Source organism: Eublepharis macularius, chromosome 16 (assembly GCF_028583425.1).
Source record: "Eublepharis macularius isolate TG4126 chromosome 16, MPM_Emac_v1.0, whole genome shotgun sequence".
NCBI lineage: Eukaryota > Metazoa > Chordata > Lepidosauria > Squamata > Eublepharidae > Eublepharis > Eublepharis macularius.
The window spans coordinates 6,618,430-6,635,131 of NC_072805.1; the positions used below are offsets into that span (position 1 = coordinate 6,618,430).

At 41.2% G+C, this 16,702-nt stretch overlaps 1 protein-coding gene across 1 annotated transcript in view; it reads right to left on the reverse strand.

The window, feature by feature from the left end:
- LRP6 (LDL receptor related protein 6) overlaps positions 1-16,702 on the reverse strand; it is a 146,539-nt gene that overhangs the window by 115,454 nt on the left and 14,383 nt on the right. Inside the window, exon 2 of the mRNA XM_055000293.1 lies at positions 15,079-15,472. Coding sequence (XP_054856268.1) covers positions 15,079-15,472 — 394 coding nt within the window. The remainder of the gene's footprint in view (positions 1-15,078; positions 15,473-16,702) is intronic.

The following is a 16,702-nucleotide window of genomic DNA, read 5'->3' on the forward strand; positions in this document are numbered from 1 at the left end:
AAAGGACCCTGGAGTTATATTGTACCTACTTAATTTTCATTTTATTTTAGTGTAGGAAACTTGGTCAAGAGTATGTTAGTCACAGAATAGAATCTAAGAACCAGTTTGGTGTAGCGGCTAAGAGCGGCAGGACTCTAATCTGGAGAACCTGGTTTGATTCCCCACTCCTCCGCTTGAAGCTAGCGGGGTGACCTTGGGTCAGTCACAGTTTCTAGGAGCGCTCTCAGCCGCTCCTATCTCACCATGTGATTGTTGTGGGGATGATAACATACTTTGTAAACCACTCCGAGTGGGTGTTAAGTTGTCCTGAAGGGAGGTTATAAATTGAATGTTGTTGCTGTTAGCCTCCCTGGTTATATTACGTATGCTTCCCCTGCTTATTCCAACTTAAAAAAAAAAGGCGCCCCAAATCTGGTTTTGCCTGTTTAGTATCTTTATCACTAACTTTAGTACATGTTTTTTGGATTGTTGCACATCAGTGTCAGACAGGCAAGCCAGCCTGCCTGACATAACTGTGAATGCATATCTACTGGGGGGGCCGGGGGCCGGGCTTTCTTCCTGGAGCTTCCTTCGCTGTACTCGGCTATGCTTTGCTAAGAGGCCTTATCAGTACAGCTGGCAGAATGTGGGAACCAGCCGTGGGAAATTCAGCTTTGCGTCTTCTGCAGGACTTTCGCTGACTTCAACTGATTTGTTTGGGTTGGGGGGAGGGGGACTGGGGTATAACCTCTCGGGGGAGACTTTACTTCAGCATTCTGGGCAATCTCTATATATCAGTGCTCTTCTAGGGAGTTTTATCTGAATAAAGACCTTTAACTCGTACAACCGTGTTGGGTGAAGTGGAGAGTCTGAGAGAATCCCCTAGGCAGGCCTGACAACCAGTACAGACTTTGTGCATGTTTGTGATAGAGACTTTTACCCCACTTGTTATTGTTTTGTTCTCAATGGACTGCTCTTAGGTCCTATTGGATATTTCTTATTCTTTTAAAATACCATCTCCCACTGGAGCCATTTTTACTGGTAGACACTGATCTGGAAATAACGGTCTCAGTGGCGAAATTTTTGGCAGTTATAATTTCATTGAAACGCCAAAATTAATCTTAAATTAGTTTTTAGGAGAGATTCTGTGTTGTCATTTGTGCTTAGAATCTGCAAAGTTCAATTCTCTTTTATATCTAAATGCAGAATTTTAACTATGTGGGTTTATTTTTTATTTATTTTGTAAAGTATTATTGCTTATCATTTATCTTTTACTCTGTACATCTTGTATTTTTAATGCATTGCTATTTGGTGATTGTATATTTGTATTTGATTTTAATCATGTTTAATTATGCTTAAGGCCTATGGTCATATAAGCAGAAGAAATTGATGCTGCTGCTGCTGCTGCAGTCAACAGAAGTATGTTATTTGGACAAAAACAGTCTCATAGAGGACTACCAGCATATTGTGAGTGTCAAGTTAACCACCCTTTCAACCACAGTAGAAAAGAGCAAGAGTCCAGTTGCACCTATAAGACTAACAAACTTGTGGTAGGGTATGAGCTTTCGTGAGTCACAGCTCACTTCTTTATGTATCTTTGGGTATCTGAAAAAGTGAGCTGTGACTCACGAAAGCTCATACCCTGCCACAAATTTTGCTAGTCTTAGAGGTGCTGCTGGACTCTTGCTCTTTTCTACTGCTACAGACAGACTAACATGGCTACTACTCATCTTCATCTTTCAACTACAGGAATTTGAATTCATTCATTGGCTGCTATGGCTACTTCATTAGGGAAAGACTGCAACTTCAGAGCATGGCCAGAGCAGCTTCTAGGAGATGCAGGGTGTGTCCATTCCTCTTTGCTTCTCCAGACATGGAACTTGAGCCTTTAAATCTATGGAAAACTTCTAGTGCCCCTTCAGGATCACCTCAAGTGATTCTTTGGAAGTTTCCTCCTCTTTGATTGAAAGCAGTAAGCCTCTTTTTGGCTCTGATAAGTAAGTGAAGGGGGGAGCTCTTCCTGTGGACGAAAAAAAAAGACACGCACTCTTCTGGCTGTGTTGGGGCAAAGGCTCCTCCTCCTTTTGACCTGAGAGAACATCTGAGTTCTCCGGCTCAGTAAGTGAATCCTCATCTCCTGCTCTGGGCACAGGAGGCACAGACAGGAGAATGGAATTGACTAATATTCTACAGGGCCACAAATTTCTGATGATTCAGCTAATACTTTGGGAAAAGATGGTTTGAAATGGGCATGCAAGCAGGCTGGCTCCCTTTTGGGGAAACAAAGCCACAAAATCATCTGGACTATGCTTCATTCAGAAGTTCACTACATCCACCTTTCTCGGTTTATACGCATATCAGCAATTAAAAGGACATGTTGCATTTATATCTATAAGTTGGATATAGTGTCATGTTTAAGCAAATTTTTCAGCCAAATTGCCATTTTATGACTGTATGTAACTAACTTTAAGTGTGAGACATTTCCAATTGGTTGTGAGTTTGTAGTAGAAAATTATTCAAGTTCTGGATATCAATATTTTGAACTTTTAAAATTATTAATTATGCACTTTATAAAATGAATTTTGCTATAAAACCTGTTTTATAATTTGGGACAAATGTATTTATAGGTAGCTTTTCACAGCTTATTGCTTCTTTCTCTGGGCAGGCAAGGGCAGGGCAGACAGAAAACTGAGGCTTGAGTGATTGAAAAAGACTAGTACCTTGTTATGTCTCTCCCATGCCTGTAGACTAGGCAGAACTAATTCCCTCTGACCCCAGGGCAGGAGGGCTAATGCTTCTCTTAGATTCATCCTGGATATGTTAAAGTTTCTCTTGAGTGCTTCATCTGAATTGGATTATCACTCCAAATGCCCTCTGTCATCTGCTACGCCGAAGCAGAGTTAGCTAGAAGAACTGTAAAGTGGGACAGTATTTAAATACCATCTATGCCCCCAACTCACTTGATGGCCATATGCAAGTGACACACTCTACCATCCAAACCATTTATACCCAGAGCAATGGGTAATTCTCCTTGGGATTACCCAGTTCCCAAATATTTATCTCAGATAATATTTTGCATGTTCTTTATTCTTAGAATGATTAATTCCAGAGTCTGTTGTAGCAAAATAAAGTGAAGAATGTTGTGATCCAACACCTTAAAGACTAACAAGCCCACTTCTTCAGCTGAGACTCACCAAAGCTCATGCTGAAATGTTACTCTTAAAACAACATTGGCTCTTTGCTGGTTAAGTACCAAGAAGCCGCCGCCTCCAAAAGAGCATACTCCTTCCTACCTTTATTTTACACAGGTAAGAGCTGTTATCAGGTAGTACTGATGTTGTCTGTTATTTTGAGATGACAGGTAAAGAGACAACCACTTCTAATTATTCCTGGGAGTCTAATCTTGCTCTCATTCCTTTAAAAAAATCTCAGATTTGTTTAACAGTTTGCAGAGACCTAATTGGTTACAGACCTAATAAAGAGACACCTTAATGTGCAACAGTCAAATTCAACATCAAGCCAAACTCCTCATGAAGCAACTTGCTGCAAATCACAGCAAACAAAATCAGACGGATATATTAACCAATGGGAAGAGCGGTCCAAAGCTTTTAGTAAATCCAACCATCCAACACCTATTGGATCACCCTTATTCACATCCTTGCCAGCACTCTCAAAGAACTCCTAAAGGTTGTTGAGGCACAATTTTCACCAGGAATGTCTGTTCTTCACAACTCTCTCTTTAGTAACAGATTCCACCAATTTACTCGGAATGGCTATTAAGCTAAGTGGCCTGTAACTTCGCTGTCTCCTTTAGGTTCCCACTTTAAAAATTGGTACTACACCTGCGACTTTTCAGTCCTTGAGCAGAGAGAGGTATTCAGAATACAGGTAAGACCAGTTTTAGTAAAATTGCATATTTTTGTAGGATGAACACTTTTGCATTTAAATTCTTGTTAGTTTTTCATTTGTCCATTAGCCTGACAGCTGAATCATATCCAATTGACTCAGTTGTTCAGATGCCCTTCATGTGTGGGTAAGTGCCCCAGATATTCTGTCATGAAAACTTAACCAAAGAATGTATCCTGTTTCTCTGCATGAAATTTTAGCATTAGTTTCTGATGCAAAAAATGCAGAGCTGTAACCCATACCAAAACTGCTACATCAATGCCAGAAATATAGTTCACAGAGATAAATATTTGTAGGTCTAATTCAGATCTCAGATTTTTTAAAAAATGAACGGAATGCCTGAAAGGCAGTTACTTCTGATAATGAGATTCCATTCAGATTTAGCTATGGAGGGGAGGGGTCACACCCAGCCTGAATTGTACACTCCACCTCTTTAATGACTTTTGCAACTGATCTACTCCCCTGTCCCCTCACCACCTATGTATCTCTGGCCAGTTTCTTCATACCCTCCATGCATCTGATGAAGAGAACTGTGGTTTCTCGAAAACTGATGCTACAATAAAGTTGGTTAGTCTTAACGGTGCTACTGGACTCTACTATTTTGCGACTACAGACTAACAGGGCTAACTCCTCTGGATCTCTGAACAGCCAAGGGGCTAAAAATTCAAACTTAACATTACACTTTCTGAAGACCGCCCCCTCCCCAAAAAGACAAAGAGGAAAGAGAGAGCATAAGTAACTAGTAGCTTCCTCTTTCCTCCTCTACCACCACAGGCAATGGCTGTTTCAAAAACAAAGCACTATACAACAATTTCCTGTCTTCAGGGTATCTTTCCATATTGACACATCAGCTGCTTTAGAAAATCATGAAATGTATTCTAAGGCATGTTCAATAGCGCTGATATAGCCTGCTAGACCTCATTGCTGCCCCGCTGGAAGTGAGAAGATAACTATCTTTGCATAATGCAAGAGTGTATCAGCAACAGATGGTCCTTTCTCAAAAGTTTGCCCATTACTGTTCTTCCTGCTGCACAGCCCTTAAAAAACCTTACAAGGAGCCCCAGACGACACTTTTTGTGCAACACAAATGGAAGATTTCAGTAGAAGAATGTCCAGCTGTTCACACTGTTGTGGATTTTAAGCAACTACAATATCCTAACTACAGACAAAAGAGTCTTTGGGAAAATGCAAATCAAACATTTGCCTCTTTATGCTGAATAATAACATTAGGAAATCTCTATCAGCAGACTGAAATAACCACTGGATTAGTTTGTACTGTGCTCTTACATTTTGCCAACACTTCTGAATACAATTTCTGTGTAGTTAGAAGGGTGTGCCTTAAGTCTATGAAATGTATGTGGCATCTAGAAATTAATTACAATAGAGAATGAAACAGTGTGATTAAATAGACAATATTACTACATGGTATCTACACACAGCTTTAACACATCGTTCAAATTGCTTCTAATATATTGCCTCCGTGAAACCACAAACCATCCTTATTCTCATTTCCCTTCAGCCATAAACTTGCTAAACAAGACCCCCCCCCCCCTCTTTGAGCAGCTCCCCTTAGGACGTGGTTATAACCAGAAGTGACAAACTATAAGGAGGCAATACAAGGCCTGGGAATCCTGTCATGCTTTTCAGATGGTAAGGGACCTGGAATGCATTTTCTAAGAGGAATTTTCTGAACCTAAATGTTTCCAATAAACCAATGTATTACTGAGATAACAGGGGGTGTTCTCAGCATGTATACAGAATTCCTGAATGTTAAGCGTAAGTATTATTCAATTTCTCTGGTGCTTGCAATTTCTCTCTGGTTACTGGGGATGTAAGACTGGCCCCTGTATCCAATCACTCCTCCAACACCATCAGTGTCTAAGAAGTCTCTCTTCCAACAAAACGTTGATGCTTTGCTATTTATAAAGGTGTTACCTTCAAGATACATTGCTTAGGCAGTTCTCTGAAGTTGAGAAATGAAACAGAGCCTCCTATGAACCATCAGTGTAACAGATGGGGTGAGTGGTGTATAAATGAAATAAATAAAATCAGTGCAATCCATTGCACTGGAAAAAAGCACAGTGGACCCTTTTTGGCAGAACTTCCTCTACAGTGGACTTTGGACTTTTAGGAATGTCTTTGCAGAAAAGCTCCAGAATTCCAAACCCCTTGGCAAAACCCTTCCAGTGTTCTCCCAGAAAAGAGGTCACCCATTCCTCTAGAGGGAACATATAGTTTACTCAGATTTGCAATCCATAATCAACCATCTGCACGGATACTGGTGGAGTGACTATTTTCAGGAATGGTTTGGATATCCAAGTCCAAAAAAGGTCCAGGTATGAAGTTCTAGGGCTAACTGACCCATCCAAACCTAACACATAACATATTCCAAGGGTGGTTAAAAAAATCTTAAAATTAAATTGTTGCTATGCAACATGTCACTAAAGTCTGTCTCCCTACCCAAAGCACATTCTCCATTTTTGTCCTAGTATGTTTTATCTTTTACTAATTTTAGCATTCAGCTGGATTGGATTGTTGCTGTTAATAAAGATACTGATGATTTTGCTAAGTTTATAGAATTGCACATTATAAATCCTATTCCAGCCAAATGGGTTTGATTCCCCACTCCTCCGCTTGAAGCCAGCTGGGTGACCTTCAGAGCTCTCTCAGCCCCACCCACCTCACAGGGCGACTGTCGAGACGATAATAATAACACACTTTGTAAACTGCTCTGAGTGGGCATTAAGTTGTCCTGAAAGGCAGTATATAAATCGAATAATGTTGTTGTTATTGAGATACTGAAGAAACACCTTTTTTGACTGCAAAGGGGCACCCATGTTAGTTTGTCAAAGCAAAATAAATCAAAAGTCCAATGCTGCCTTAAGCCTCACCAATATTTATTTCAATATGAGTTTCCATGAGTAACAGCCCACTTCATCAGATAGATATGTGAAAGGAAAATCATTCTGGCATATCTTATGGGGAAGGCTAAGGTAGGGAGAAGCCAAGCCTTGGTGTGAATTATACCATGAATCTTTCAAGTGTCACTCTAAATGTAAAGGGAAAAGGGAGCAGTTGACAAAGAAAGACGATGTGCAAGTCCTGTCATAAATCAAGAGAATTGGCAGTTACACATAGGGGAGAGAGGGAGGGGTCAGAGGTTCCAACAGATAAGCAAATCATTTCAAGTGAAAAACAGCAACGTTATAGTCTGATAAAACATGTTAAGAAAAGCCAACATTACAAAAAGTGTGTTCTGTAGAGGCACTGGATATTATACTGACTAAAGAAATCCAACTGCTTAAGCCAGGATGACACATTATATTTATTTTTGAATGAGTTCTATTTTAGTACTTTCATTTTGTGCATTTCCTTTGATGGGTTTCTTTGGGGGAAGGGGGTAGAACAGCAAATTTCAGGCCTGTAATAGTATGTCCCCAGAAATCAGGTGACAGAACCACTCTCACTGGGAAATGAAGACGTACCTGCTCATTTACCTAAGACAGGTTCACTTCCCATCATTTCTTGACTAGTTCTCCTATTGTCAGGGATGACACAATCCCCAGTCACTAGGAAAGGACAATAGAAAAGAGTCCAGTAGCACCTTAAAGACTAACCAACTTTACTGTAGCGTAAGCTTTCGAGAATCACAGCTCTCTTCGTCAGACGCATAGGAAAGGACAAGGTCTCTCCATCCCTACTCCTTGCGCAGGAAATTTGCAAAAAATGTCACTACTGAGGACAGAGAATTACACCGGGAAGAAAACAAGCCAGTTTTCAGCACTGAGAGATGTGCTATAATTCTCCTTTCTAATCTCAAATTTTGATATGAAAAAAAAAATTAACTTGGTTAATATGCTTTTTTGAAATAAAATGTGAGCAGTGCTTCTCACTATGCAATACTTACTTTAGAAAGAACCAAGCAATTTTTTAAAAAAATATCCACACACAAAAGCTTTTGTATGTAGACATAATCAGTCCTGCTCATTCTTGTTGCCAAAAGTTTCTGCTGCTGAAATAGATGTTGCAATGGAGAGAATAAAAACAGTTACCCAATCCAGTCTCCAAATGATAGGTGGAGTTTCAAATGAGTCATAAAACACTTGCATTATATGTATGTTATGTCTTAATAGATATTAACATCAAATACTGCAAGAACTATGTTTATTATAAAATAAAGGGGGAAATGTAGCTATAGCCCCTTGGTCCAAACAGAGAGATGCCTTGATAAGGGCCAGGGACTGTGAACTATTATACTGGATACTGTCTATTGATGTAGATAGGTTCTTACTGGGTAGTTTCTGCATCATTAAAGATTTCATGTTAATTACTTATGCTTTGTTTCAGCAGTGTTTCATCCTATTTTATTTGTTCTTCGAATGTCATAGCTGTTGATCACAGCAAATTGCAACGCGTAATCCATCTTGTGTCTCAGTGAGAAAGGTGGATTATAAAATAAATATACAAATAGTTCTCCCACCCCCTCTGGACAGGTGACATATTTAAAAGTAACCAACAAATATTTCCTCTCCAACAAATCCCCCATTAATCCGAACAGGGATTCATAGCAGGAGGTACCACATATAGCTGCTTCTAAAAACCAACCAAAATGAGAAACCCTTCCATGCAAAATCCAAGTCTGCCGGCTTGAACGGCATGTACGTGATGGAACACTTCGTCAGGAACACACATCTGAGTCAACTGGTTACCTCACTTTTGAAGGATATACTCTATTTTGCACAGTGCTAGGTTGGACTGACTGCAAGAATACAAAGCACTCATACATACAAAACAACAAAGCAGTGGAATGTGAGGCAGATGAGAAAAGCAGGCCAGTCAGAGAGGGGAAACCAACAGAACACCCTCAGGCTTGAATTATAAAAGCAACAATTTTTGTGTATACAACAGCCATATGTACGTTCACCAATTGTGTAACATTTCTTAATGTGGCACGTGGTTCTGAATAGCAGGAAGAGGGCTGGGAGATTTTATAAGACATCTGGAGAAAAAAATAATAAAAAGAAAACAAATAAGAAAACACCCCTCCCCCCACCACTCATACACACTCTTACGAGACACGCTCTACGCAGCCAATCCCGTAAGAGCCCCCAACTAAGAGCTCCGTTCTGTTTCAACTTCAAAAGGGAATGTCACAAGCGAGACAATTTGCTGGAATCAGAACCAGATCCCCAGCTCTAGCTGCCCACCCTGTCCTGTTAGCCAAGGTCTAAAACACCCCATGCTCCAATTCCATTAAAGACAACAGCAGAATCGTATTAGCAACAGAACAGGAGAATTAGTACAGTAACAGGAAATAGATTTTAAATTTATTCTACATATTGAGGGGGGGGGAGCTCTTCTCAGAATTGTACCAAAGCAATACTATTTCTCTGTTTAGACACAAAGGCTGCATAAAGTCCTATTAATACCCAATATCGGTGTTCATTTTTGAGAGAAGAAAAACAGCTTATGTTTACCTCCAGGCCCCACATAAAACGGAGAGCCCACATCTCTTAACCCTTCAAACAGCCACACTGGCGTTTTATGCATCGTTCATCAGATGCTCCACAAGGAATAAGACCTAAATGCACCTGTCACACCCACCAGCTCATATCTGCATTGTAACGTTTGCCAGTAAAGTTTCCTGGCAGATGTACGGCAATTATTACCTTTTAAGAAACTGGGCTTCAGTCCTCAATCTGTTCACAATTTGAGGATATTTTTGGAGTTCAGAGAGATCCTTGAGGAGACTCTTTTTGTACTACTGGGTGATCCAGGGAAAGAGAAGGGCTGTAGATGACCACAAATAACAGTTTGGCTTGTGAGCCTAACCAAAACGAGTTGACCCATGTAGCCACTGCACCCTCGTTTCCTGAGATGCAGAAGCATAAAGAGAGTTCAGCTTTAGGAGAGAGATCCAAAATATCTGAATCAACACCCCTGCAAATTAAACAATTTTGCTCTAAAAGCTGAAGCATTACAGACAACTTCCCTGTGCTCGTGTCACAGTACGATATGTCAATCAGTGATTGTTTGGACTGATCACCAGTTTATAACAAAATACTAAATTAAAATATAGACAAGAGTTAGAAAGAAGTGCCTGGAGACAAAGTTTAACTGCAAAAAAGCCTTCCACCAATACTAAATCAGAAAGCTTCTCCATAAAGGTAAACTACATTCAGTTTCATAAAAGTCCTTGAATCTTCTTTTTTTGTTAACAAAGTGAATGGCAAGAGATCTACAAGAGAGTATGGACACAGATCAGGGGGATCATGAGGAAATAGCAAACACTAACTTAAGGGAGGATATGGGCTAAGGGGAGGAGATAATCTGGAAGCAGTCTTTCAAGGTTATGTCTTTATTAAAATGTTTTTATCAGTTCTTACTGACTCATACATCTTTAACTTAGCTTACAATAATATCATATATCTACTTCTAAAGTGGTCCTGGCCCATTTGGATGCTTATATCCAAGAACTGGGGCCATTTTAGAACACATCACAGACTTCTGCAAACTTGGAGAACTCCCCAGTATTGCAGAAAAATCTGAAAATTTAGAAAGATGCATGGAGGGGATTAACTCCCCGCCAAACAACAGCACACTGTGTGTGCAGGCACTACTTAGCTGCCTGCCCTTAAAGTGCATATGCTGCAGCAGCCCCCCTGAGGCCCCAGCAGCATCAGCACAGGCCCTCCCAGTCAAGTCCTTGAGTCTTCTTCACCATCACTGTTAAGGCGGTATGAATTGCAGTCCTGCGTCCGAATGTTTGGCTTGCAAACACACGAGGCACGCTAGTTGTCATAGTGGGTGATCTTGGTCTACAGCTGGATAGAGGCGCCTCTTAGTTACTGGGCGCATGTACACCTTAAAGACTAAACAAATTTTATTTTAGCAAAAGCTTCTGTGAATCAGACCTCACTTCAGTTTGTTCTGCTGCAAGTCCCTGGAACTGATGGGATTGTTTCACATAGCGGATGAAGAAAGAGATAAAGGATCCCAGCCTATCACAGAGTATGGATAAAACAAGAACCGATAGAAGAAAATGTTCCAAGTGAGTGATGGTGAACTTGCCAAGTTGGAGAAACATAGATTAAAATCTATTCAACAGAACAGCAGGGTGAAATGCAGAATTCAAATCTAAAATCAAGGAGAGTACGTGGGTTCAGCAAAGTAGCCAACACCTGTAAAGGTGTGGAGGATCACAGGTTTAATCAATTAACTATTATGGTAAGGTAGAAATCCATGCCTCTGTTTACTCCTGGGAGGAGGTCAGCACAGAGCTGCTTAATAAATTCTAATACAGCAGTTTCACACTTGCCGAAAGCTCTTTTGCATGGAGAATGGAGACTTTCAGATCTGCAATAAACACCCTGGGAGAGTGTATTGTTTTCCTACTAGTTTCCAAGTATTTTTTTAAATGTGAAAAATGATACAAACCTGACAAGGACTGACCTTGTTATCCTACCTTGACAGCAGCAGGACACTATTGGTGACATTACATATAACACTCTTATTGCAATCTTTTAATACTGTGGATCATACCGCTTTGGTACACCATCAAGGAAAAAGGGATATAGCACCACTACCTTTGCTCTTTTGGCCTAGCAGGAAGGTTTTTCTATCAGAGTTGTTAAAATCAGGGCTTCTGTCCTGTACTAATGCCTGGATGTAGTGGTCCAAGGAGGGGTATTGGATGATGCTAGAGAATGCTCTGGAGACCGTTGCTCCTTATATACACTGCCTTCTTTATGTTACAGACATCAGAATATAATAGCCAATTATAAAGTAAGGATTAAGATCTTCAGAAGGTTACTTTTTCCTAAAGGGTACTTGGCTAGATACCCATTTAGGATTCCATTATGTTCTTGCCATATTAGATTCAACATATACGTTCATCAGTAAAGCTTTCGGGGTGCCAAAGGAGAACCAACAAACATTTGTTACACACAAGATTATCAACCTAAAGACAAAAATGTTGGCATCAGGGGTCAGTGGACAGAGCAAAGCGGCAAAATGGGTTAACAGAAGGAAAGGTGCTCTTAGCCTTTGCCAGGGCCCAGGTCTCTGCTACACATCAATCTGTGTGTGTACAATAGAGTACCACATGATCCAAACTCCTACAATTTCACAAGTGCAAAGCAAGAACAAAAAGTAACCTGAGCAGATTAATCTACCAGCTGCAAGTTATATGTCACATCATATAGGCACAGCATATTAAGGAATTAACAGTATAGAAACCACTGTCTTCTCAACTTTACTCATTTTCCAGATAGAAAGCTATCAGGGTAAAATTTTTCTGGACCAGGGAAATCAGCCAATCTATGGCAGAGAACTCAAAATCCAGGCACAGTAGAACATCATAGCCATAGTCTACAAGTCTTCCACCACTATCAGACACAGACTCTGCTTCATGCAGGGAATGAAGTCCAAGCCAGGCACAGGAGTGCTGCAGCAGTGGTTGAAATTTCAGAGTCTCTCTACATGAGATGCCTCAGCACATGTTCATCAAGTGAAGGGAGACGCAATGTTAGCTGGGAAGCATAGTTTAAAAAGACAGAGCTGGCGGAGATTGCTCCTCAGAGGATTTATTAATTTCACCTTCCCCTCCCTGAAGGCTCTGTCAATTTTACCTCTCAAAGTGAAGATTGGTTGTGGGATCGCAACCAGAGGGCAGCGAGGAATGGAAATGGGCTGGAGCTGCCTTCCAGAGCTGGGCTTGGATCTGGAGAGGTTATGATGGGCTGCAGTTTCCCTTCTGGCATTTCACAGCCCCTTCACACAGCTCCAGTGCTTACCAAAGCCTTTGCCCTGTCCTTTTAGACTACCCTTCCCAGCTACCATTGCATCTCCCGACACCTGTTTTTCACATGTCAGAGGTCTCATTTAGAGAGACTCTCCCCCACCAGCAGCGCAAACAAACTATTCGGGATTCTTCGTGCCACACAGTATATATGCATCCATTCAGCACGTGCAAAAATGTTTTAAAAAAATAATTAAATGAATGGACAACTGGACAGAACACCAGTGTTTACCTCCTTGATTCAACAATGGAAGAATCAGAAGCCCTCAAAAACAGAGCCTGCAAAACAGAGCTGCTGTGTGTATCACTCGTACACTCTCCTTTTGTGAAAACAGATAAGTACACCATATACAAATGTTAAATGCATTCCAATTGGGATTATATGCATTTTTACAATTCACCAACCAATACCCTTACAGTAGTTTCAAAACATACACATAAAATATAGATAAAATTAAAATGGCAACACAGGCCATGAAGTCATCTCTGCCCTTAGCTGGAAACCTGTCCCACAAATCTGAATGCCGGTGATAAAGAAACAAAATCTTCATGAGCTTAGATAGTTTAAAGTGATAATGACGAGTTATGTCTGTGTGAATTGGGTATGTTCAAGTGTACAGTTCATATTTTGTTGGTGTTTGTATGGCTTATGGCTTCGGCCAGAAAAGCAATAAACATATTATTATAAATCTGAATGCAACTTCAAGTAATATGACTAGGATCAAAGTGTCAGCACTATGTTCAAGGTGCATTGCCATGACTAGGTTCAAATATTTCCAGTCCAAATATATGTTCTTATCAGTATTTTTCAGATATACTAAGATGTCCAGATGGTATTCAGGATTTTTCAAGATTCTGGTAAATGGATCCCCCCAAATTCTGTAATTACTTGGGATTATTCAAGGCCAGTATTTTAAGGCTCCCAGGTTTGTTTTCCTTCAATTTCACGGTGTGTCTGTGTCAGTGTCTTTTTGCCAGGACTTAGCATTGGCTTGTCAGGTTGGTTTGGCTTTGATTCTCTGGGTTTTTTAGTTTGGTTTGCTTTGGAAGGCTTTTGGCCAGTGGTTCCTAGCTCTTTATCTGTTTAGCCATTGGCTTCTTTGCCCTTGAGAAAGTATGGCATTTCCCCCCATAGGAAACAAGCAGGATGGGGGGGATAACCTTGTTCAGGAGTCCACAGAATTTAACCCCTTGATCCAGTCTACTTGGAAACAGGCTGGACTGGATGTCATTTGCTCGAAAAACAGCCACTCCAGCCCCGATAGGGAATAATGGACCCAAAACATTTCAAAAACCCAACTCTGAATACAGAAATGGCACTGGGAGATCCAAATAACACAGAATACAGATATTTATGCTCTTCCTGAAATAAAAACAAAAACCCCACTTCTTTTCAGGTGCACATGATTCCACAAAACAAAGCTCACAGAACTTGGTCGACATCTGTCCATGCACAACAACAGACCATTATGTATTGTCTTGTGAGGATTTAACTGGTTTGGCATTTCACTGGTCAAAGTCTTTTCAATGTCAAACTGCCAACAAGGTGAAGATACAACTACAGGGGGAAACAAGAGAGGAAAGCCCGGGAAATCGTACTAATGAGCTGTTGGCAACACTTAAGATGACAGTTTCAAGGAAGCTAGTGAATTGCGTAGTCCACACTAGATTTTAGGACATGAGATTAATACCATATGTAGTCACACAATTATTTCTACACAGCCACAGAAACAAAGATTTGTTTTATCTCTCAAAAGGAAGACAGTTCTTAAATCAATAAATGAACATGTGTAATAAACTACTTTAAAAACTTGCTCAGTGTTAACTTGCATTTTAGGAAGGGAGAGAAAATAGTACGGAGTTACTTTATAAGGGGATCCTGAAAACTACAGCAAGTTTAGAAGTGGGTCCCAGTTCAGAAAGTTTGATAAGTGCAACAACGTATACAGATATGCTTACTTTCACTCCTGGTCCTCATTTCTCTCCACCCCGCATGTCTCCACTGCTACTAAAATCCAAAGCTCCTTGGAGCTGCTGCTTTGCTTATTTTACTAAGCAGAGTATATTGCTGTCAACAGTAATAGTAACAACAAGCGTCCATGAGATTTATTTAGCTATATGGGGGTTAGCAGGAGAGGGAACGTTTACAATGGACGTACTATCTAAAAGAACACTAAAACTTGGCTCGAACCTTTTTTAATATGAGCCATTTAAAACTGATTGGCTTTCTGGAACATAAACATAGGAAAAGCAGCCAGAGGGTAGCCTTGTAAACATGACTGCAGTGAAACAGGGACTGAAATCAGTTTTGACTTGTACTCTTTGCCTAGGAATATCTACACAACTGGCAGATGCAGCAAAAAAAAAAAAGGTTTAAAAGACAACAGACTTACCCTCTTGAAGGATCTAAGGCGATTGCTCTGGGTTGATCCAACTCTTGCCAAAATAAAACTTTCCGTAAAGATCCATCTAAATTGGAAACTTCTATCCGGTTTGTTTCAGAATCGGTCCAGTACAGTTTCTCACCCAGCCAATCACAAGCCAGACCATCAGGTGATAAAAGCCCAGAAACAACCACATTTTGCACACTCCCCGTTTTGTTGAATTCTGTCCGTTTAATGGCTTCTTCACTGACATCACTCCAGTATATCAAGCCATGGATGAAAACAAAGTCCACCGCAGCGGCATCTTCCAAGCCACCCACCACAACCGTGGCGTTCTCGTTCCCCTGTGTGGCGTCCACCAATCGCAGGTCACGCCGATTTGCATACAGCAACAGTGGAGAAGCTTTGAAAGAAGAATTCAGCATTAAGTCAGGCCATGAACCAGCTACGCATTCAACACGCACATGCAGCCACTATGTGAAGTGACCAACAAGTTGAAAAGGGCAAGGAGCAATACCTTCCAGATAAGGAACTTGCCATACACATCCCCAGGGCTTTTTTTCTGAGAAAAGAGTTAGTGGAACTCAGTGGGTTGCCCTCAGCGAAAATGGTCACATGGCTGGTGGCCCCGCCCCTTGATCTCCAGACAGAGGGGAGTTGAGATTGCCCTCCACACTGCTGAGCGGCGCGGAAGGCAATCTAAACTCCCCTCTGTCTGGAGATCAGGGGGCGGGGCCACCAGCCATGTGACCATTTTCAAGAGGTTCCAGAACTCCGTTCCCCCGCGTTCCCCCTGAAAAAAAGCCCTGCACATCCCAATCAGAAGCTATGCAGAGATTAACTGCAACTGGTGGTGGTGGAGAGTGCCATCAAGTCATAGTTGACTTATGGTGACCCCCTGGTGCGGTTTTCACGGCAAGAAACTGACAGAGGTGGTTTGCCATTGCCTGCTTCTGCAACCCTCGTCTTTGCTGGAGGTCTCCCATCCAATTACTAACCAAAGCCAACCCTGCTTAGCTTCTGAGAGCTGACAAGTTCAGGCTTACACAGGCTATGCAGGTCAGGGCTAACTGCAACTAGGCCAGCACATTTTTTGTAGTAAAAACTTGGTTCTGCAAGACTCTGAACTCCTTGACTTCAAAAACCATGGAAAGGACATAGTAAGGAACCAGGTACATCGTATCTGGTCTTTGACATTCATCATAAATTAGTACCTTGAAGCTGTGGTCAAGAACCAGGTCAAGTTTAACTCGGAGAAGATGGAAATGATACTGGCTGGAGTAAGGTTGACTTCTGAGTAGGGCACAGGCTGCTTACCGTGAGCCAGGTACGGCTGTCTTTTGCAGATTGTGTGAAGAGCTGTGGGGGGGGGGGCACTCTTGGGCCCAGCCATATTATTTCAGGAACAGCCCGTTACTGATGCTAAGAGTGTCTTCATTATTTGCATCTCGCTTAACAATTCCCTTTCTGGAAGCTGGTAGTAGCTGGTCAACCCATGCTACTGTAACCTTGAGGTTACATGCTATATGTGGATTCGCCCGTAAAGACAACTTGAAAACTTCAGTTAGTGCAAAGTGTGCCTACCTGACTGCTAAGTGGGATAGGAAGATACAGTATACCAGTCTTGAAACAA